Source organism: Pantherophis guttatus, chromosome 1 (genome assembly GCF_059756535.1).
Source record: "Pantherophis guttatus breed Tessera chromosome 1, ASM5975653v1, whole genome shotgun sequence".
NCBI lineage: Eukaryota > Metazoa > Chordata > Lepidosauria > Squamata > Colubridae > Pantherophis > Pantherophis guttatus.
Window position 1 is genome coordinate 228,888,401 of NC_142063.1, and position 22,571 is coordinate 228,910,971.

General features: G+C 39.0%; 1 protein-coding gene across 1 annotated transcript in view; it reads right to left on the reverse strand.

Annotated features, from left to right (window-relative positions):
* Positions 1-22,571, reverse strand: part of COL9A1 (collagen type IX alpha 1 chain) — an 89,763-nt gene that overhangs the window by 21,260 nt on the left and 45,932 nt on the right. Inside the window, exons 19-28 of the mRNA XM_034431973.3 lie at positions 18,055-18,108; positions 17,156-17,209; positions 16,448-16,501; positions 16,227-16,280; positions 13,606-13,659; positions 10,757-10,801; positions 6,351-6,404; positions 6,177-6,230; positions 3,854-3,907; positions 3,033-3,104 (exon numbers count right to left, since the gene is read on the reverse strand). Coding sequence (XP_034287864.2) covers positions 3,033-3,104; positions 3,854-3,907; positions 6,177-6,230; positions 6,351-6,404; positions 10,757-10,801; positions 13,606-13,659; positions 16,227-16,280; positions 16,448-16,501; positions 17,156-17,209; positions 18,055-18,108 — 549 coding nt within the window. The remainder of the gene's footprint in view (positions 1-3,032; positions 3,105-3,853; positions 3,908-6,176; positions 6,231-6,350; positions 6,405-10,756; positions 10,802-13,605; positions 13,660-16,226; positions 16,281-16,447; positions 16,502-17,155; positions 17,210-18,054; positions 18,109-22,571) is intronic.

Consider the following 22,571-nt stretch of genomic DNA (forward strand, 5'->3'; position numbering starts at 1 on the left):
CAGCCAGCTGGTTGGGGAATTCTGGGAGTTGAAGCAGTGGTGAAATCCAATTTTTTTTACTACCAGTTCTGTGGGTGTGGCTTGGTGGGCGTGGTGTGGCTTGGTGGGCGTGGCTTGGTGGGCGTGGCAGGGGAATGATACTGCAAAATCTCTATTGCCACCCCACTCCAGGGAAAGGATACTGCAAAATCCCCATTCCCTCCCCACTCCTGTGGAAAGGATATTGCAAAATCTCCATTCCCACCCCAATCTGGGGCTAGTCAGAGATGGTATTTGACGTTTCTCCGAACTACTCAAAATTTCCGCTACTGGTTCTCCAGAACCTGTCAGAGCCTGCTGGATTTCACCCCTGAGTTGAAGTCCTCCAGGCTTAAAGTTGCCAAGGTTAGAGACACCTGATCTAGACTCTAGGGTGATAATTATGATAGCAACACTGTAATCAGTTGTGCTGCAGCTAATTTTTGTTTTCTATATAGGGCACATTTAAAGGTTTTTTTTTAAATAATCCTGTATAAATGTTTCTCTATATTTTCAATTAAGCAGTTCCCTTCTCACTCATCATTCCCTCTTTTAATTCCGTATCAAAACTGATCTTTTCTCCATCTTTATTAGGTACCTTGTAACCTACATTTCTTTGTGTCTAGGCCTATCCCATTGATCTTCACTGTGTTGACTGGCTCACTTACTTAAATTACCAGAGAGTTTTAAAAAATCAGTTTGCAGAATATATTGAAGAGAACATTTTGTTTTCCTTTTCCTAGACAAGCTTGGCAACCGTGGAAGAATTAGTTCTACAAAACAGATATGGGAGAGTTTCCAAGATTGTTTTTTATTTTGTTTGTTAAAAACAAGAAAGGAAGAAACTTTCATACTAATAACACTTAGAACCTAACACTAAACCAAACAACAAAATGAAATTTAAAGTAGAATTTTGATTAAAACTATTCTTTTAAATTTGCTTAGCTTTGAAACGAAGAGACTTATGGAAAGAATGGATGCTCTTGCTCTGCTTTTTGCCATCTCCCCATTAGTTTTTGTTTTGACAAATTAATATGGAGTCTTTTATATTAGAGGCATATGAAAGTATAATAATGCTTTCATGTATACCTGTTCTCTCTCTTAACTTTAATAGATAGCAATACCTGCAGAGCAACAGTAAGGCCTAAATAAAAGGCACTAATGAATAAGGAAAGCAACCAAAAATAAAAATATTCAGTGCTTACTATTAGCTAAGGTTTCCAAGAGATTGTGTACTTTGCTGTTTATTTAAGAAAAAAGAAATAGTGGCAGTGTTTTTATATAATGTATTGTTAAAGCTGAAAGAACCAGCACATTGCAAGAAAATGAGTGTAAACATTATAGCAATAGCAATAGCACTTAGACTTATATACCGTTTCACAGTGCTTTACAGCCCTCTCTAAGCGGTTTACAGAGTCAGCATATTGCCCCCAACAATCTGGGTCCTCATTTTACCCACCTCGGAAGGAAGGCTGAATCAACTTTGAGCCTAGTGAGATTCGATCTGCCAAATTGCAGGCAGATGGCAGTCAACAGAAGTAGTCTGCACCACTGCACTCTAACTACTGCGCCACCACTCAGTATAGACTATGCTGACACTACTAAACCAAAACATTAGAGATACTGGATTGTGGGACCTATACAGGAATCTGTTGTGGATGTTTCTGTTTTCACAGACTGTTGGTTAGTCTCAATTGATTTGGACCTGACATAGCCAATAGCTGATTTCCGATTTCCCATGCATTCAACCTGGTTTCATAACATATTTTAGAGAACATGTATGGGTATTTCTGACAAAGGTAAATAGGTAGCTTCGCACCTGAAATTATGATGGATTACAAATTGAAGGACATGACTCTATTCTTCTAAGCCAGGGGTGTCAAACTAGATTTCATTGAGGGCCGCATCAGGGTTGTGTTTGACCTCAGGGGGGGCCAGGGTGGGTATGGCCAGTGTGGCCATGGCCAGTTTGACGTCAGTCATGTCAGGTGGGCCTGTGGTAGCCCGAGTGCTCTACCAGCAAAAACAGGTTCCTGAACTCCGTTTTCAGCTGGGATGGCCTCCTGTAACCCTCTGCCAGCAAAAACGGAGCTCGGGAGCCCATTTTTGCTTACAGATGCCCCACGGATCAGTCCTTCACTGTTTCCTGAGTGGCCCCACAGGCCAGATCTAAATACCCCATGGGCTGGATCCGGCCTGCAGGCCTTGAGTTTGACACCCCTGTTCTAAGCTCTGATATCAGCACCTATCAATGGCACTGCTTTCCTCAGAATGGTGGAAGTAGCATTGTAGTATAAAACAGCACCATCTTTGGGGACATTTGTGTAAAGTCATGCACACATAGAAAATGGGTGGGGCATCCCCCATGGTGCTGCAACATTACTTAGATTACTCTGACTCCCCCACACCCCCTCTGCAGATGCTACTGGGTAAGAGGCTTCAGAATCAGAAAGCTCACCACTAGAAACATGGGGGGGGAAAGAAGATAAATTCCACAAAAAATTATCTGAATAACTTTAGCAGCAATAGAGGTTCTAGTCATACAGAGTACAGGAAACAAAGAATTGCAAGGTGGGACAAAGGATTAACTGTGGTTTGAAATTATTACAGAAGAGGATGGGATGGACTTCAACAAAATTTGGTTCAGGTGCCAAACCGGGCAGCCAGTACTTTATGAAGGACACAGAGTGAGAACAAACAAATGCTACATTTTGGCTTATTTCTCTTATTGAAAGGATTACATTAAGGATTCTTGCTGTAACAGCAAGATGAATTGTTCTGTCAATATTTAGCAAAGGAGAAACAGAGGGGAAAAATTAAAGGGGAAAAAATCTTTTAATTGTACAGTACGATCACTCTCAAAGAACACTGGAAAGGAAACTTGACATGCTGATTTCCATATTTCTCTTTTCGGTGGATTTAAATTTGGCACAAGGCAAAAAGCTTCTGTTTTGTGAAAACAAATGGTTGACCAAAGTCAAGTAAGCAGCATCTTCTGACCTGCATCTGCTTACCCTATTGCCTTTAGCACCAGGCAGTCCCGGGGGCCCAGGTAAACCTGGCAGTCCAATGTCTCCTTCTGCACCCTGTGAAAGCAATCAGAGATGGGAGGGCTTTAGAGCACTTTTGCACTGAAGAAAGGGAGAGTTGGGATAGATGGCCAGTCTCTGGGTTAGACCTTTCTCACAGCTGGCTGTGCATCTCATTCAAAACAGGAGAGTATGTTAAACTCTGGAGCCACCCAGAGTTGGTTAGAAGATGGGCGGCTATATAAATGTTATAAATAAATGAATAAATTGCTTTGATATGATTTGCTGTTTCGGGAAACAGCAGCACCTTCTTGATTTTATCAATCTGCTAAAACAATGGGGGCTTTATGAGTTGCGGGAAACGCTGCAACCCACCGAGCCTCTGGTGCATTCCCTTCTCACAGAGAATTCTTTCAGAGCCTGAATATTGAAACTGGCCTTCCAGCAGAAACCGCACAAATGAAATATGAACAGTTTCAAAGAAGGTATTCATAACTACTAGCAAAAAAAAAAAAAAGAGGGTGGCCTTCCGGCATTTTTGTTCCTTGTAAAGGTATAAGAATATTAAAATTGAATTTTAATATTAAGCAGCTTCCGATACCAACACATAAAAATGTTAGTTAAAAAAAGTAGATTTTTAGGAAGTTCAAATAATGACGCAATTGAGTCACGAGCTGAAAAATGAATGAACTGACAATGGTCCCTATTCACATTTCATCTTTTTCATTTCCTGAATAAATGACCTGCTTACCGCAAACCCTTGACCAAGCAAACTAATGTGATGGAAGTCAAGACTGCCCGCTTACCGTTTTACCTGGGGACCCTGGAGGACCAACAGGACCTGGCTCACCTCTGCTACCCTTTTAGGAAACAAAAAATATATTGTTGAAGTAGAAACAGCTACATTTCTTAATGTGAAATTGTCCACTTTTGAAGATTAATAGTGATATTTTACTAAAATCAAGCAATTCAAATAATAGCACAGAAACATAATAGTAAAAAAGAAAGTTATTGCAAAAAAAACCTCCTACTATTGAATTGTAAGATAAAAATAATATAGTTAAATAAGAGTGATAGCCAATAAAATAAGACAATAAAATAACAGAGATAGCTAATAAATGCATGCATGATTTTTTAAAAAAAAAAACTCATATGGTAACTCTTTCAAGAAATCATTTCATAGCAATGCACAGGGATATATATATATATATATATATATATATATATATATATATATATATATATATATATATATATATATATATATATTTATTTATATTTATATTTATATTTATATTTATATTTATATTTATATTTATATTTATATTTATATTTATATATATATATATAAAGTCACACTGGTCTCTTGAAAGTGTAGTACATGACTAATTGCTGAAAAAGCATGCAATTTGGAGAAAGTAGCGCAGGATGCTGCTATCACGTCTGAAGTGATCCTCTGCTTGAGGAATGCCATTTGCAAAAAAATAAAATAAAATTCCATAACTGCCTACAGTATTTGGCAGTTTCTTGTAGAGGCCCAGAGAATCTGTCCCTGCAAGAGTCATGATGCACTATATAGGAAAATGTTTTGCAAGGTAGCTACTTTTGATTGGTTGGTTAATTGTTCATGTGAAAAACCAAGTCAACCAAGTATTGTCACTCCAAGTGACAATACAGGTAGGCTTTCTCCAAGAAGATCTATCCCTAACGTGGGTCTTCAGGTCTTCCATCATGGTTCCCTGGTACACTCATTGTCAGTAACTGAGTCCATCCATCTTGTGGCTGGTCACCCTCTTCTTCTCTTTCCTTCCACTTTCCCAGTATTAGAGCCTTCTCCAGAGAGCTAGATTTCATAATGTATCCATGGTCAAATAATTTGAGCCTGGTTATTTATGCTTCGAAGGAGAATTCTGGGTTGATCTGTTCAATGATACATTGCTCTATATCAGGGATGTCAAACTTGTGGCGTCACAGCGGTGTCACATGACATAGCGGGACTTTTTTCCCCTTTGTTAAACCGGGCATTGGCGTGGCCAGCATGTGACACATCCAGCCCGCAGGCCGCAAGTTTGACAGCTCTGCTCTATATTCTTGGTTGTCCACACTATTGTCAGGAGTCTTCTCCAACACCAAAGTTCAAAGGCATAGATACTCTTCCTATCCTGCTTCTTTCAAGTCCAACTTTCACTTTCATGGATTATCCCAGATAATACCATGGCTTGCATGATTCTGATCTTTGTTGGATATATATACATCACAGCATTTGAATTTTTTTCCAAACTTCTTTTGGAGAGCCACTATTATGCAAAAATCAGAAAGAGTCTGATAGCACCCTTTCCTTCTATCAAATATTATTAAAAGGCATACTGTAAACTTTCAATGGTCACTTCATTAGATCCAGCAATGACATGAGCTGTAGCTCACAAAAGCTTATGCCTTTTAATGTAACATGTTAATCTGAAAAGGTTATCAAAGTCATTTTGATTTGAGGTTACAATAAACTAACATGGCTGCCCTCCTACAATGATTATTTGCAATTTCACTGGCTTTTCGTATATATTACGAGTATAAACGAAAGGGATTAGATTTATCTATGCCTAATGCAGCAGTGTGTAAATATTTCCTGTCAAATGATCATGCTCAGCTTTTGAACTGCAAACTGGAAGCTATGCACCAAAAAGTAAAAAAAACAGGGCCAGAATAAAAACTATAATTGATTGGATTCCATTTGGGTTTAATTAAATTTAAACATAATTAATACTATCTAAAGATATATTTTATAATTCCCTCCTTTTCTTAAATTTAAAACTTTTAGAGAACTCACAGCTTCTCGGAACTGTCCTAGAATGTGGGAGTCAAATTCTGAACTTCAGTTTGTTAAATATAAATATATGTTTTACTGCATTTTGACGAGAGCGAGGATGAGAAAAACAGAGAAAGACAGAGAAAATAAAGGGACATTAAAATAAAGATACTATCCTAAGAATAGAGAGTGAATGTAAATCCACCACTTCTACAATGCTCCCAGTTTATAAATTACTTCTCATCAGAAAGTGATTTTTTTTTAACAATCTGGATCAGAAAATCCAGAGGCTCAATCTAAACCAAAAACCAAGCAAATAAACTTACTGATGGGCCTTTGGGACCCAGTGATCCTGGTTCTCCTTGTAGTCCTGGTTCTCCCTGTTGGTGGGATTGCAAGAACAACACACTGTATATATTTAAAGATCGATACTTCAAAAAATGCAAATCCTCTGGTTCAAAAAAAAAAAAAGGTAAAACTTGAGAAAGAAAGAATCTTACAGGTTTGCCCGAATTTCCCATCAAGCCAGGTTTCCCAGGAGGACCAACACCTCCCTGTTGGAGAGAAAAGATTTTAGCACCTTTAAAGTATAGCAGCCATTTTCAGGCCATTTCAGTGGCAGGATAAGGCACTTAACCAGACAACTTTATTTAAAAATCTTTTTCACTAGTCTTCATTTTTCCACCTCTTTTTCCTTATCCAACCCCATGAGATATGTTCAGGTAACAGAATCATTTTCTGTCCCATTCCCACCTCATCTACAATGAGATTGAGAGCAAACTGAGCAACTTATTTTTCTATAATTGGATCATTTGGCTTTTATGGGCCATCTTCCATTTTTCAGAATAGTCATTCTTCTTTTGTAACTAACAATGGGTAAACTTGCTTTTTAATCCAGTTCAATAATGCATTCATTCTGCTTTTCAATGAACAGATTGTGTGCCTTCCTTTTATTTTATATACAAGTGCATTCAGAAAGTATTCAGACCCCCTTCACTTCTGTCCATTTTGTTATGCTGAAGCCTGATTCTGCAGTTGTTGAAATTCATTTTTTTCTCATTAATCTACATGCAACACCCCATAATGACAAAGTGAAAATAGAAGTCTAGAAAAGTTTATAAATTTATTAACAAGAAAAAACCTGAAATATTATATTGGCATAAATATTCAGGCCCTTTGCAACAACACTTTCAATGTAGCTCAGGTGCCCCCAATTTCTTTTGATCGTTGCTGACACACCTTGATGTGGTAAATTAAATTGATTGGACATGATTTGGAAAGGCAGAGCAAAAGCCATGAGGTCAAAGGAACTGCCTGCAGAGCTCAGAGACAGGATTCTTGCAAGATATGGATATGGAGAAGACTACAATAAAATTTCTGCTGCACTGAAGGTTCCTAAGAGCACAGTGCCCTCCATAATTCTCAAATGGAAGAAGTTTGGCACAACCAGGACTTTTCCAAGAGTTGGACGCCTGGTCAAACTGAACCCTATTGAGCATCTCTGGGGGGACCTGAAAACGGCTGTCCACTGATGGTCGCCATCCAACCTGACTGAGCTTGACAGAATTTGAAAGGAAGAATGGCAGGAAATCCCCCAATCCAAATGTGCAAAGCTTGTTGTGTCATATGCAAAAAGACTCGAGGCTGTAATTGTTGCCAAAGGTGCTTCAACAAAGTTGTCAGCTAAGGGTCTGAATACTTATGCCAATATGATATTTCATTTTTTTTCTTTTTAATAAATTTACAGATATTTCTAAACTTCTATTTTCACTTTCTCATTATGGAATACTGAGTGTAGATTAATGAGAGAAAAAAATGAATTTCAACAACTGTAGAATCAGGCTGCAGCACAACAAAATTGGCAAAAGTGAAGGAGGTCTGAATACTTTCTGAATGCACTGTAAGTAAGGACTGTGCAGGCCCTGGATTCAAACTCCAGCAGGTGCTTTATTCACTGCAGAAGACAGCCACTCATTTCCTGGGAAAAGTTCCAGTTGCTTTAAGGCTTCAGAAAGGCACAATGGTGCTCCAAAGTGCTTTTTTTATATCAAATCCAAAAGGCTACACAGTCCGAATATAATTACCTTCCATTCTTTTTCAAATGTTAAATACAATCAATGATATATAAATATACTACTAAAACTCTCCTTCCTGTAACCTTTAACTGGGCAAAACTGTATATCACACGGCAATAATTTTTGAACAAAAGTACCCTTAAGTTACAAAAGTAATTTAAGGAATGCATCCAAAACCCAGGACCCGTGGCTCCCATGGAACTGAAATTTGGCAAATTTTAAAAAATATTTAATGACATAAAAATAGCACAGCGTTCATGGCAAAAGCACTGAGGCGCTTCTAGGTTGAAAGGATTAGCCGGTGACATCACCATTGCCTGGAGAATTCCCAGTTGGGGGGCACCTTTCATATCCCCAGCATGAGCTGGAGTGAAGGATGGGACCTCAACCCACCTCTGGTGGCGCTCGGGTCTTGAACCTCCATCCCAGTGTCCAAACTATGCAAGCCACCATGCTCTGACATAACAATAGTCAAAAAAGTTTACCATATAATACAAAATGCCATAAAACATTTCCTGTACCAATGTTTGACTGTGACATAAATGTATCCTAATTTATCCAGTGAAGGCAGTATATTAAAAGTTCTGTCACTGTTGTAGCCTTTGAGGAATCTGGTAAGGACTTATCTCTGAAATAATGACCCAAGAGGTCATGGGTTGCCTGGTACAATAATATTTGTCTCTCTTTCCAAACAAGGAATTTTTAATAAATGGCTTATTCCAAGCCTCAATATGTAGCTATTAACCCTGTATGAATATTCTATCTGAAATGTAATTAAAACATTATTAATTAGTCACCCGGAATTTCCCAGGTGAATTTATTGATTGCATTTGTACCCCACTGCACCCTTGAGGCGTCTCTGTAATTTCACTAGAAGACACATATTAAAATATTCAGAATCCAATAAAACCCAGAAAGATAAACTTATAGAAAGCAAATATCCAAAATACGATGCAGAGAGCAAAATCTAAAAAGGAAGTGTTGGGTCCTAAATGCCTTCTGAACATGCTCTGCCTACACCCTTTCCAGATGGCAAATGAAGTCTAACTTCCAATGGGAGATGATTCCAAAGCACTCGATAAGCAACACTTCCAAATGGAGAACCACCAGCTGGGCCTTATGACAAGAATAAATAGGTCAGGCTGACTCATGCAAGCAAACACAGTCCCGAAAGTAGCTTGGTAAAAGCTTTATAGGTCAACACCAACATCTTAAAAATAAGCACCTGGAAGCTTATAGGAATGCAGAACATTAGCAAAATTAATGTTGTCTGACCAGGGAATACAAGCTACTATAAGGGTTGCTGCATTAACGTAATCAACTGAAATTTTGAAGCAGTCTTTAAAGGCAGCCCCATGTACAGGATGTTGCAGTAGTTTGACCAAGTATTCATAAAGGCATGATTTACTGAAACAACTTCTCACACTCCAGGTAGACTAACCAAAGCTAGGTGAGGCTCTCCTGACCACAGCCTCCACCTACTCTTTAAGTGTGGGCTACAGGTTCAGGAGGACCTCCAAGTTCCAGACCTGCTCCCTCAAGGATAGTGCTTCCTCAACCAAGAGAGGGCACCAAGGAATGATATCAGGGCCAAGTCATCTGTTGCCAGTAGCAAACCAAGGACTCAATGATTTTGCCCAACAGACTGTCGGGAACATCTCCAAGCACCCACCAGAAAGTAGCTGGATTCATAAGGTGCTTGAAGCAGACCCATCAAAGGGGGCCCATCTTTGATATATGGGCAGCCAATAAGTTATAGCCAGACTAAGAAATGATCCAACCATGACAAAAGGGTGATGATACTGCTCTCCAGAGCCGGATCCCAAGGCAACTGCTACCAAGTCAAAATGAGTTTACCCATGAGATTACTGGGATAAACCCTAGGTTGCTGTGAATCCTGAGCACTTCTCAATCCAGTTCCCATTGTGTGAAATTTTAAGTTCTCCATTACCAGGGGCGGGGGGGGGGGGGGGACTTCTTCGGCAGCCCAGCTGTGGAATGTGCAGTTTAGTTAGACTTTCTTTTATGGCTTAGCACATTTTATGCCCCCCAGACCACATCTGGCCCTTTGGCTGTCACTGTCCATGTGAGGTCAATTGGAAATTAGAAATCAAATGTAAATAAACGCACCATAAGAGGCAGGAGAAGAAGCCAAGTTGGCTCTTTCAGTTGGCTGGTGGCTGTAGGAGGGCAAGGATAAAAAGCACCTGCACAGTACTCACCCTCACCTGGAGCAGCCTGAAGAGTTGAGGGGATGGGAGTTTGAGGAGGTTACATTTGTTTGGCCCTCCACAACAGTCCCAGTTTCTCATGGGAAGGCTTAGCATGTTATATCAACCAACCTATTTAACTGATTTATACCGCAAATTAGCCTTTTACACAAATTCAAAGTAAATGGTTCTTTCATTAATCAGCTTTAAGCATGCTGTAGGAACACCCCACACACACACAAAAAAAATTTTTTCACTTCAGTTTTGACTTGCTCTAACACTGGTACCAAAAAGAAATAAAAATTTAGAGTCAATAACTGTTTCAGGCTTTTTGAAACTAGTAACTTGTAAAAATGGTAATCCCAGTAGACCCATTAATAAAATCAAGGTTGAAAAGAAGCTGGTGTTTAGAATTTGGGCTGTGGGAACTTTGATCTAAATCTCTGCTCAGCCATGAAGCTTCCTGACTAAATAAACTTTCTCTCCTTCAACTACTGCTCAGCACTCTACAGAAGACACCGTAAATGGGATTGTCGCATTTAGGCTCCCAAAACAAGGAATAAGTAACAGTTCCATCTGTAAAGAGGATGGGCTATTTCCAAATTTCCCAGGATACTTTACCTTTGGTCCAGCAACACCTTTTGCTCCAGCAGAGCCAGATAAGCCCTAAAAATAAACAGATATTGAAAATATTTGAAATGTTGTAGAGAAATTTCTTAATGGAAATGTCAAAAGGTTGCTTTACTTTGTAACCAGTTTTCTTGAAACACTGCAAATTAATGCTGTGAAAAAATAATTTAATGAAGCTTTACATCCTCAAATTCACCAAGGAACATAAGAAAAATGAATGCTTCAACTCAGAATAAACAGGCACACGGAAATTGATGTGTTCTATTATAATGATGGATTTTTCCTACATACGGTATGTCCAATCCTAATGACATACACTTATTAAAAAGCTGTCCATTCAGATATGCATCAATGCAAAGTAACCCAGCATAGTGTTCTGCCCCACCTACGGATCCCAAAGAATGTAGCACACACAAACTCCGAACAAAACTCAGTTTACTTCAAAACACAGTCTTTTGCAAATGCAGGCTGTTAATAAAACGTTCTTAACAACCTGCCAGAAATTCCACAGATAAGATAGAGTCTTACAAGAGTTGGCAGAAAGCCCAGAAGCCAGGTTTGCAGAGAAAATCCAAACTCAATGATCAGCGAACGAACACGTTGTTTCCTGCAGTTTTTTACAAGCTGTGTGCAAACTTAAATAGGCTAAGGGAGTGGCCAATTAACCCCAAGACCTCCACCTAGCTCTGCATGCTCATGCATTGAGAAGAGGCTCCTCCACTTCATCCTCTGCACTTAAAGGAGCGTCTCGAGGTTCTGAAGGCCCTGGCTGATTCCCTGCCTCTGGCACCACATCTTCTTCAGCCTCCTCGCTGTCCGACTCGAGCGCCGGCTGCACCGGCTGCTGGCGCGACACCACACCAGCCTCCTCGTTGTCGGGATCAGCAACAATCCACGCAGGCTGCTGGCAGGCCACAACACATAGGTAGATATTTCAAAGAACACAGAAGAGCTGTTAATGAGTTTTGGGAAGAGGGGAGGTCCTCAGTTTTGCAAAATATAGATCTATTTATTTTTTAATTTATTTATTTATCCCGTCTTTATTACTTTATAAGTAGCTCAAGGGGATGAATATACCAAATAATCCTTTCTCCTCCTATTTTCCCCACAACAACAACCCTGTGAGGTCAGTTAGACTGAGAAAAAGGGACTGGCCCAAAATCACCCAGCCAGCTTTTATGTCTAAGGTGGGACTAGTAATCACAGTGTCACAGATTTCAAGCCTCATCAATCTGGGAACATGTCAGGGGTAAAGAATCAGGGCCACACATTAAGTTCCAGTTAAGATTATTTATTTGCCTTTTACCTTTACAACTAACTTTTGGCATTAACTTGGTGTTAGAAAAGAGTTAATGGAATTCAAGGGGGGGAGATGAACTTGAATCACTAGTGGGAATGTAATGACTCTAGACTAATTACTTGCTTGACTCCATCCCCAGGATCTGCCTCATATCCTACATCACTGCAACAAAGCGCATTGCCTGGATCCATAAACTAGCAAACACAATGGGAATAATTATGCACTCAAGTTGTTTGAATAGCTTAATTTGATCAATAACCAAACTGTTGATTTTCTGAATGTAGCAACAGATGACAAGGTTTCCAGAGAAAACAGTTTTTCATTACTATAATTATCGTGTTTCCCTGAAAATAAGACCCTATCTTATATTTTTTTGAACCCTGAAATAAGTGCTTGGCTTTATTTTCGGGGAGGTCTTATTATTTTGGGGCGCTTGGGGCAAGACGGGGCTCCTCTTGCCGTCTTACCTGATTTATAGCTCTGTCTCCCTAACCCTAACCATAGGAAATGGCGGGGATCAGCTGCACATGTGTTTAAATATTTTCGGGGAGGGCTTATTTTCGGGGGAGGGCTTATTTTCGGGGAGGGCTTATTTTCAGGGAAACACGGTAATAGCCAGTCTTTTCCTTCCACAATAACAGGCCTGAATTTGAATATTTGCCTTCAGCCTCTTATGATTTTACAGAAAAGAATTGCATGGTCAACACGCAAAAAAGAGTGACACTGATCTATTGGTTTTGCATCAAAGAATTACTACAAAAATTAAAAAGTGCCAAGATACTACCTTAGTTCATTCCTTTTTTTTTTTTTAAGTAAAAATGTCATTTTGGACTTGTACTAAATTACTGTCATGCTCAACAAGAAAAACTGGTAATGGATGAAGGATGCCACCAATTTCTCTCACAGACTGTCTTTGGGGATTGAATTAAAAGCTGCCTTGATGAATGGATGAATGCAATGTAAAACATATCCAAGAACAGTGGATATATCTTTCTGCAAGGGTTGATTGATCTTCTCTAAAGCCTTCTGTCCCTTATCAACCAGTCAACTCTTTTCCAGGGTAGTACCTAGGGTATAATTTGCTATACTCAAGGAGGTAATCAGCCAGAAATGTTCCTATTTATTCATTATTTGAATTGTATTAAGCAATTTGCAAGACTGGTTAACTTTTTAAGAACGAGTGCCTTTCCCTTTTGCACTGTATACATGTACTATAAGCACACAATTTGGTTCCTAAAATAAAAATTTTAAAAATCTCCAAAGCATGGTAAAATTACACCATTTTGATTGTTTATTTTTACAGTTAAGCCACCCCCCCCAAAATACAACCAAGTCAGCAACAAGATTTCTTCCTAATAGCATTACAATATACTTTATCCAAATTTTAAAGTTTCTACTTTTCACCATCATCTTATTCTTTGGTTCAAAGCTGCTCTTACTGAAAATATAGCCTGACTCAATAAACACTCAGTTTCAGATAGCTTGGAAATGTAACTTTGTTTATATTTTAAATATGGAAAAAAATATAGAAAACACTTACAGGGATTCCCTGAATGCCTGTGTCACCTGGAGGTCCTGGTTTTCCTGGTTCACCCTGAAAAAAAAAAAATCTGTATTTCCGGTGACTCTGAAGAAATCTTTGAGGGGAATCAAGCGAGTAGTGGGATTCAAAAATTTTTACTACTGGTTCTGTGGGCATGGCTTGGTGGGTGTGGCTTGGTGGGCGTGGCAGGGGAAAGATACTGTAAAATATCCATTCCCTCCCCACTCCAGGGAAAAGTTACTGCAAAATCCCCATTTCCTCCCAATCAGTTGGGACTCGGGAGGAAGAGACTAGATGGGGGTGGGGCCAGTCAGAGGTATTTACCGGTTCTCTGAACTACTCAAAATTTCCGCTACCGGTTCTTCAGAACTGGTCAGAACCTGCTAAAACCCACCACTGGAGAGCTACCATGACTGACCAAGCCAGAGAAATAGGCATTTCCCTGTCTCAGGCAGTAAATGTTTGCAGGGAAATAATTACAAAGATATAAATGGAGGGAGGTGAACTTGTGCTGGAAACACCATTTATATATGTCAGACTCCAGTGATACTGATCTTCTTTGAGTTGTTGTGTTGTGTACATGAAGATCTCATTAGTCACACCAAAGTGACATCCGTTTCAATATTTGTCTTCCCTTAGTTCTGGCTTTGAGCAACTGGGTCAGGTACAGATAGAGGGTTTCCTTGCATTTAGTACACAGAATCATTTCTCATTTGGAAATATATCCACTTCTGCACAGAGCAAATTAGCCATAAGGGCTGGTGGGCATCTGTAGTTCTATCTTCCTTGAATTGGCAAATCTTCTCTGAAAGCCATCTATATTTGTTACCATCAGCACATATTCTGCTATGCATGTATTTGATTTATATTCTATCTTCTCATTTGACTGTTCAAGGAGACTAATCCGAAAATAGAGCTCTTCTGGACACCTTTCAGCAGTTAATTGGATGATGTATTCTACTTGATTATGATAGGATGGCCTGATTAATTTATGAATTGCTGAAATTAATAACTTTTACTAGTTATTAGGGATTACTAGGGATATTTCAATGTTAAATAAATTGATTTTGGTTTACCATGAACATTTTGGTTTATGCTTCGTTATTTGCCCACTATGCAATTCAGCAGTATACACAGGGGTGAAATGCTCCCGGTTCAGACCGGATTGCCTGATCCAGTAGCGATAGCGGTGGGTGGTTCGGAGAACCGGTAGCAAAAAACCCTGCGGCCCCCTCCCCCCATGCCCAGCTGAGCCTCACGATCATCAGAGGCTTTTTTTTTTTTACTTTTAAAAGCATTTTTTCTACAACCTCTTCTGATGAAAAAATGCTTTTAAAAGTTTTTTTAAAAAAGGCTATGATGATCGCGCGGCTCAGCTACGATCGTCAGAGGCTTTTCAAAGCATTTTTTTCTGCAACTTCTTGGTTGAAGAGGTGGTAAAAAAATGCTTTGAAAAGTTTCTGACGATCCCACCTGAGTTGCCTGATCGGCAGAGAGGTATTTTTTAAAAAGCCTCTCTGACGATCCCAGCTGAGTTGCCTGATCGGCAGAGGCTTTGGAAAAAATGCTTTGAAAAGTTAAAAAAAAAAGAGTTGGCCACGCCCACCCAGTCACATTACCCCCCAACAAGCCACGCCCACAAAACCAGTAGTAACAAATTTTACATTTCACCCCTGAGAATACATGATAGGCAGACAAGCAACAGGCAGACAGATAACAGAATAAGATAGATCAATCAAATACAGATTAGTTTTTTTAAAAAATAAATAAAACTAATGTGAAAACTAGTTACCAAATTCAAAAAACCCTCAATAATTTCTTTTGATTTCCGTTTCTTTTTTTTCATATAGTATTCAACCCACCTTGGCTTAAACATTGCAAGTTTAAATATGAAAACTGAAAGCAGGCTCTGCTGCTTAATAAGCATTATGTGATGAAATCATATTTGCCATCAGAGATCGTTGCATTCCCTTCCTTATTTCATCTCTGTAAACATGGGGAGTAGAAATGCCATCTGAGAAAATTCCTCACATATTTAGAAGAAGAGGTTGCTTGTTGTGGAATTTATGAGCCAGAGTCCTCTCCATTCTGTCTTTACCTTATTTAGTATTCTATCTAGACCGTTTTCAGCTAAATGGTTGTTACACAAGAGCAACCATTTCTACCTGTTGTTTGTTTTCATTATCCTGTGTTTGTGTGTGTGTATGCTAACCCAGCGGTGGGCAAATGTGGCCCTTTTACAACCTGTGGACTTCAACTCCCAGAATTCCTGAGACAGCCAAGCTGTGCTAACCCATGCTATTTCAGAGTTTTTCCCTGCTGCATATTATTATAGTAGTCTTTGATTTACGATAACAATGGGAACCAGAATTTCTGTTCCTAAGCAAGACAGTTGTTAAGTGAGTCTTGCAATCATTAAGCAAATCTGACTTCCTCTACCAACTTTGCTTGTCTGAAGATACCAAACACTGTTACTGCCTTTCAGTTTGGTGATTCTATTTTACTAACAACAGCTGAGAATCCTATTCATCTAGCTGATCTACTTCTCCATAATATTTTCCTGGTCCCCACTTGGCTGTATTAAATTAGAACAGATATATTAACTTCACTTTAAGTACCTTGGCTCCTGGCATGGCAGGTATACCTTCACGTCCATCAACTCCAGGTAAGCCCTGGAAGAAGAAATAGCACTATAATTTATATACTGGTATCATACAGTATAAGTCACACTAGTATACTTAAGTCTCACACACTTTTGCCTGGCCTTGTAAGGCAACATAAACTTGTTGGAAATATCAATAATAAATTCCATTATACCTAAGAATCATGGCATACATACTGTTTCTCCTTTTGGCCCAGGAAATCCAGTAATTCCTCTAACGCCTTGTGGACCCTAAAAATAAGAAGTATTTTTAAAAAAACAAAAGCATGTTGAAAGTATGACACGCATGTCAGTAGATATGAACAAAGCAAAGGAAATGACAATTTCAGATATTTTTAAGATTGGGTATCAGCATTACCTCCCATCTATTTTTGCTTTCTAAGTTCTTTTTCATGTAGCTTTCAATATGTACTGGCTTAATTAATTATTTTATTTTATTTATTTGTCAACAAGTATAAGGAAACAAGTAACAGTATAGAGATAGACATGGGCACATGACAAAAAAGATTGGCACAAATAAAAGGATATAAATAGGCAAAACATAGCCATAAACACATAGAATGATTACATGTAAATGGGGATAGTAGGACAGGGACGGATAGTAGGACAGGACTGGTGCACTTATGCACGCCCCCTTAGGGACCTCTTAAGAAACATGAAAGGTCCACGATAGACAGCTTAAGCTAAAATTTCATCACAGAGTAAGTCATGCTAAAGGCAATAAAACTTACTTACACTTAGATATGTGGAATCTGGGTAGTTATATGAAATAAACTGCACAAACTCCATGGGTCATATTTTGACTTGCATTCCAACCAATGTCCCTAGTTTTAGCTGGAGATATTCTTATTTTTCTCAGTTATTACAAGGCTATTAAAAACTTACCCTCTCTCCTTCGGGGCCTGTTTGTCCCAGTGAACCTCGTGGTCCCCGATCACCCTGGAAAGGAACATAAATAGTGATTAGCAGTCTCTGAGCAATTCCTTGAAACAACCAAATCAACTCATCAGAGTGATTACCAATTACAGGAAATGCACATTGATTGTAGCTTCTCATTTTAGGAATCTTCTGTGTGTCTAGCTTGCCCTGGAGCAAATATGCTCCTCTAATTATTTTTCCAGACTTTGGACATATGACACCATAGTCAGTTTGTCCAGAAAGATAAGCACTACCCATGTTTCCTGGTTTTGCATCAAAAGCGATATTTTTCCACTTCAGTACAAGGCATGCCCAACAGTCAGTCTTCTTTAAATTATTCTGAAACCAAAAAGTCACCTTTCCCATTCTCTTAAGAACCCAGGAGGGAGAAGCGAAGGAAAAGCAGATCTGTGGGGTGCCAGTTCTGAGGTTCCCAAGAGACCATGTCCCCAGGACAGAAGAGTGGCTCTTCCTTTTCCAAATCCCAAAAATACAGTCACCCCAATTTATACTGTATGTTGCTGCACTGAAGTGTTAAGGCAGCGGTCCCCAACTTTTCTGGCTCTGCAGAGGAGGAGCGGGGGTTTTGCATGCACACCTGCCACTTGTGCAAATGCAATTTTACACACTTGCACGAACCAGTTCTCAACGGGCCACTGACCAGTACCAGTCCACAGACCAGGAGTTAGGGACCCCTGTGTTAAGGCACTTACCATGGTGTCTTGAAAATTAGCGCTTGATTGTTTGTTTTGAATGAAAATTGAGATGAGGGATTTTGTTAATGTGAGAGTGAAGACAGTCAGTTTAATTCTATCCTGAGGCCATCAGCAGGCTAAAGGACTTTAGGATTAAGCAGATTAACTCACAGTTGCCCCAGGAAGACCTTGAGGACCAGGCTCTCCATCAAAACCACGAACACCCTATATTATAAAGACCAAGAAGAACAATTATTACGATTCAAGGTCTCGAAATATTCCACTTTCTTAGCAATTCCAATAAGGACAAACTCAGTTTTACATTTGTCAAGACTTGGTTCCTATACCCCATTCCATTCCCTTTGAAGTGAGTAGCAGAAATACTCCTGACAGTTAGATATATTCCTGACAGTTAGAACAATTAATAAGTGGAACAACTTGCCTGCAGAAGTTGTGAATGCTCCAACACTGGAAATTTTTAAGATGTTGGATAGCCATTTGTCTGAAGTGGTGTAGGGTTTCCTGCCTGGGCAGGGGGTTAGACTAGAAGACCTCCAAGGTCCCTTCCAACTCTATTCTATTCTATTCTATTCTATTCTATTCTGTTCTGTTCTGTTCTGTTCTGTTCTGTTCTGTTCTGTTCTATTCTATTCTATTCTATTCTATTCTATTCTATTCTATTCTATTCTATATGTGTTTGAAGTGGGGGAATTGTTTTTTTTACAGATTCTCTTCCCTCTTGAAGGAACACTTCCAGTGAATGGTGGTAAGAGAGAAGAGATCTGCCCAGAAACCTCTACATTGTGATACGTTCAGGGATCCCACTTTTCCTTATTTCTTTTCAACATCTACATGAAACTTCTTGGGGAAGTCATTCATCAGCATGGTGTTTGGTATATTATCAATATGCCCTGAAGGTTGAAGGTTGTTAGGGTTTGGGTGGGGAGGAAAAAAGACTGAATCTAAGATGGAGTAGCTCTTGATTTATGGTCTAATATTATTTCAGGGAATTTTTTGTGAGTGGTTTGGTTGTACTCACATATTCAGAAACGGTCTACAATTTAGGAATTGTCTTAGATGTATGCCTCTTGTTTGAAGAGCAGTGGCGGCTGTGCCTAGGAAGGCTTTTGCAGGTACTTCTGGTGTATCAGTTGGGACCATTTTTGGTTCAAGATGCCCTAATTATGGCCATTGATGCAGCGGTGGGTTTGCAATATTCTTACCACTGGTTCGCCCCGTGTGTGCACCTTCCGCACATGCGCCCAGCCTTCCAGTCATGCGCTTTGCTCACTCGTGCATGTGCCCAGCCTCAAAAATGTGCCTAAATAGGACAGCATAGAGGCAGGGCGGGTGGCTGGGCCCATCTGTAATCTCCACTACCAGTTCGCCCAAACTGGTACGAACAGGCTGAATACCACCTCTGCACTGATGCCCTAATTACTTCCTAGTTGGATTTCTGTGTTCTACAAGAAGCTGCCTTTGAAGAAAATCTAAAAGCTACAACTAGCAAAGAATGCAGCAGCCCAAGCAGTGATGGGTATTTCCCCCAATAAAATCAAGTGATTTTCTGCTTTGGCTGCTCCAATGGTTGCCACTAAACTACTGGATATGAGTCAAAATGCCGGCTATCATCTTTGAGTCCTTACATGGTTCTAAACCTGGTTATCCAAGAGACTACTTCTGACATTCATATATCTCCAACTATACCTCATACAACCAGCTATTACAGGCCTCATCCTTTCAAGGCTTCCATTCCTCAGGGCCTCAAAAGTTGCCTTTTTTCATCATTCTCATGCTCTGAAGCTCCCTACTAGCGGGATTTCGGTCTGCTTCATATCCCTGGTGCTTCAGGAAACTTGTAAAAATCTTCCTCTTCCAACTGGTAGTAGAGGATAGTTAATAAGCAGGTTGAATTAGTGACAGGCATGGCATATGTGTATATGAATGTGTGTGGGAGGAGATTGCATTTGGATTTAATTTCTGGGTTTTTTTTTAAATTGTTCACTATTACCCAGGGTGGATTTGATTTAAATCAAGTCGATCAAGTAAAAAGACTTGATATAAATCAACTTGATTTAAATCATAATTTTTAAAGAGCAACTGTCATCTCTGCTACTCCTTTGACCTGCTGTTGACTCACCGATAGTCCCAGTGTTGCAGAATATACAGCCTCATGCTACATAACTAAGCTACATTTCATGCTGAATAAACTAAATTATTTATGTATCTTAAATAGAAAACTATCTTACGATAGATTTTTACCCCAAAAGTTTTTTATTAAAATAAATCCAATAAAAATCAAAAAAATCTGATTTAAATAAAAAAATCCGATTTAAATCAAAAAAATCCATTTTTTTTATTTTTTTTAAAAAAAATCATTGATTTTTATCCACCCTGCTATTACCCTGTTTTCCCCAAAATAAGACATCCCCTGCTAATAAGCCCAATTGGGCTTTTGAGCGCATGGCAATAAGGCCAAGCACTTATTTCAGGGTTCAAAAAAATATAAGACAGGTCTTATTTTGGGGGAAACACGGAACCTACTTACAGCTGTTGTGAATGAATGGCATAAAAGAAAGCATGAAAATGAAAATCAATTATTTACAATGTGACCAGCCCTATGAAACTACCCAATTTTGTTCTATGCTGAAATATCACAAGGTATCCTTATCATGATTCATAAATTTGATATTATTCTATCACCAGTCCTGCTCCGCCAAGGTGGACTGCATATCTATAAAAAGCCATGAAAATCTGGATAATTCTGGGATTCTTGAATTTCAGACATGGCCAGTGCGACCTGGAATAAACCATGGTGAGTTGTCTCCATATAAAAAAGGTATAATTAGAATGAAGTAAAGCAGAGGTCTTCAATGCTATGCTGGCTGGAGAATTCTGGGAGTTGAAGTCCACAAGTCTTAAAGCTGCCAAGTTTGAAGACCTCTGAAGTAAAGTATTAAAATGATTAAGAAAACTCTTAAAAATACAAGCCAACAATTAAAGGCCCATTTAGGGGGAGGAAATGTCTGAATAATAAGGAGAATGTCTTTTTTCTCAATTCAACAGGGAATGCAATCCAATTATAGAGAAGACCTAGATTGCTGTCGGAGAAGCCAATAGTGTCTCTTAAGTAAACCTTCCTGGATGAGATTCAGTTAAATAATAATCTCACTCTGGCTTTCACATCAGTCAGTCACATGCGGTCACATTTGAAACATCATAACTAACACTTCTGTATATCATCAAGATAAATATTGGGAATCCGTGTGATGTTTTTCTACATAGAAGTAATCTAGGTTTTGGATTTTTTAAAATCTTTTTTGGCATTCTCAAGGCTATTCTTGGGTGATGAACTCTGTACTGTAATTTCCAAATTAGATACAAAAGCAGCTGCATGTAGAGCACCTTGCAGTAATCGGGTCAAGAGATAAGCCATAGTTAGTACATTAGCTGAAGTTGCCAAAAAGGTGTTCCTTGCTATTACCTCAATCTGACAAACTAGAGAGTGATACTAAACCAGAAGCACACCCAAAATGGGCATCTACGCCTTCTGGTAGAACATACCTCATTCACAACTGAGAGAGCTCTTATTTGTATAGAGTTAATTTATCTGGTTCACATATATTAAACAGAAAGGGATATTAAATTGCATAGTTAAAGATCACTGGTTTACCACCAAATTTTGACAGTACAAACTGGGTTTGTTCTGGAAACCATAAAACAAGTGTTAAACTATGTGATGAATCAGAATATACTCTTCACTGTAGAATTACCTCAGAATTTTTTTAATTACAAGCAAAGAGAAAGCTAACATAATCAAGAAACTCCATTTTAGAGAAAGCCTATAAACATTGAATCGAATAGGACTGTATGGCCAATCACAAATAGAAGTTGAATAGAGAATGTGCTGCTTATAGCAATAGTGTGTTATTCTTATTTGATGAAATATTGAGATAATATTGATAATCAATACAACACTGAATTATGTGAATAATTTTAATGTTTAAGAAAACAAAATACACATGTATATTTTAATCCCATATCATCTCAAACAAGGGTATCCAACCTTGGCAACGTTAAGACTTGTGGACTTCAACTCCCAGAATTCCCCAGCCAGGCATTCTGGGTGGGGATTTCTGGGATTTGAAGTCCACAAGTAAAGTTGCCAAAGTTGGACACCCCTGATCTAAAGGGAGGTTGCTCAGAACACTGCACGATTATAGCAGTTGGATATCTAGACCGCAAACCCTAAAAATGTAGAATTAGAGAACCTTTATCTTTCAGAAAAATGGGAATATATATTCTGATTTATAGATTATTATGCAAGTTTATCTACATATGCCCTAGTGCAGGGGTGTCAAACTCAAGGCCTGAGGGCCGAATTCGGCCCGTGATGAGGCTGAATCCGGCCCATGTGGCCATCCTAGAAATTGTAAGGGTCTGGCCTATGTCACTTCAGTCCGGCCCATGCCATCCTGATGTGACACCCCTGCCCTAATGGGAAAACAAGCACGATTTTTTTAAAAAAAAACAGTTCTAATATTAATATTAAAAGTTTTCATTACATTTTTAGTAAGTAAATATTCCAGTGACTGTTTTAGTTTCATTCTTAAACTGCAAACCATAAAACCGTAGAATTGAAGAACCTTTATCTTTCAGATAAATGGGAATGTACATTCAGATTTATA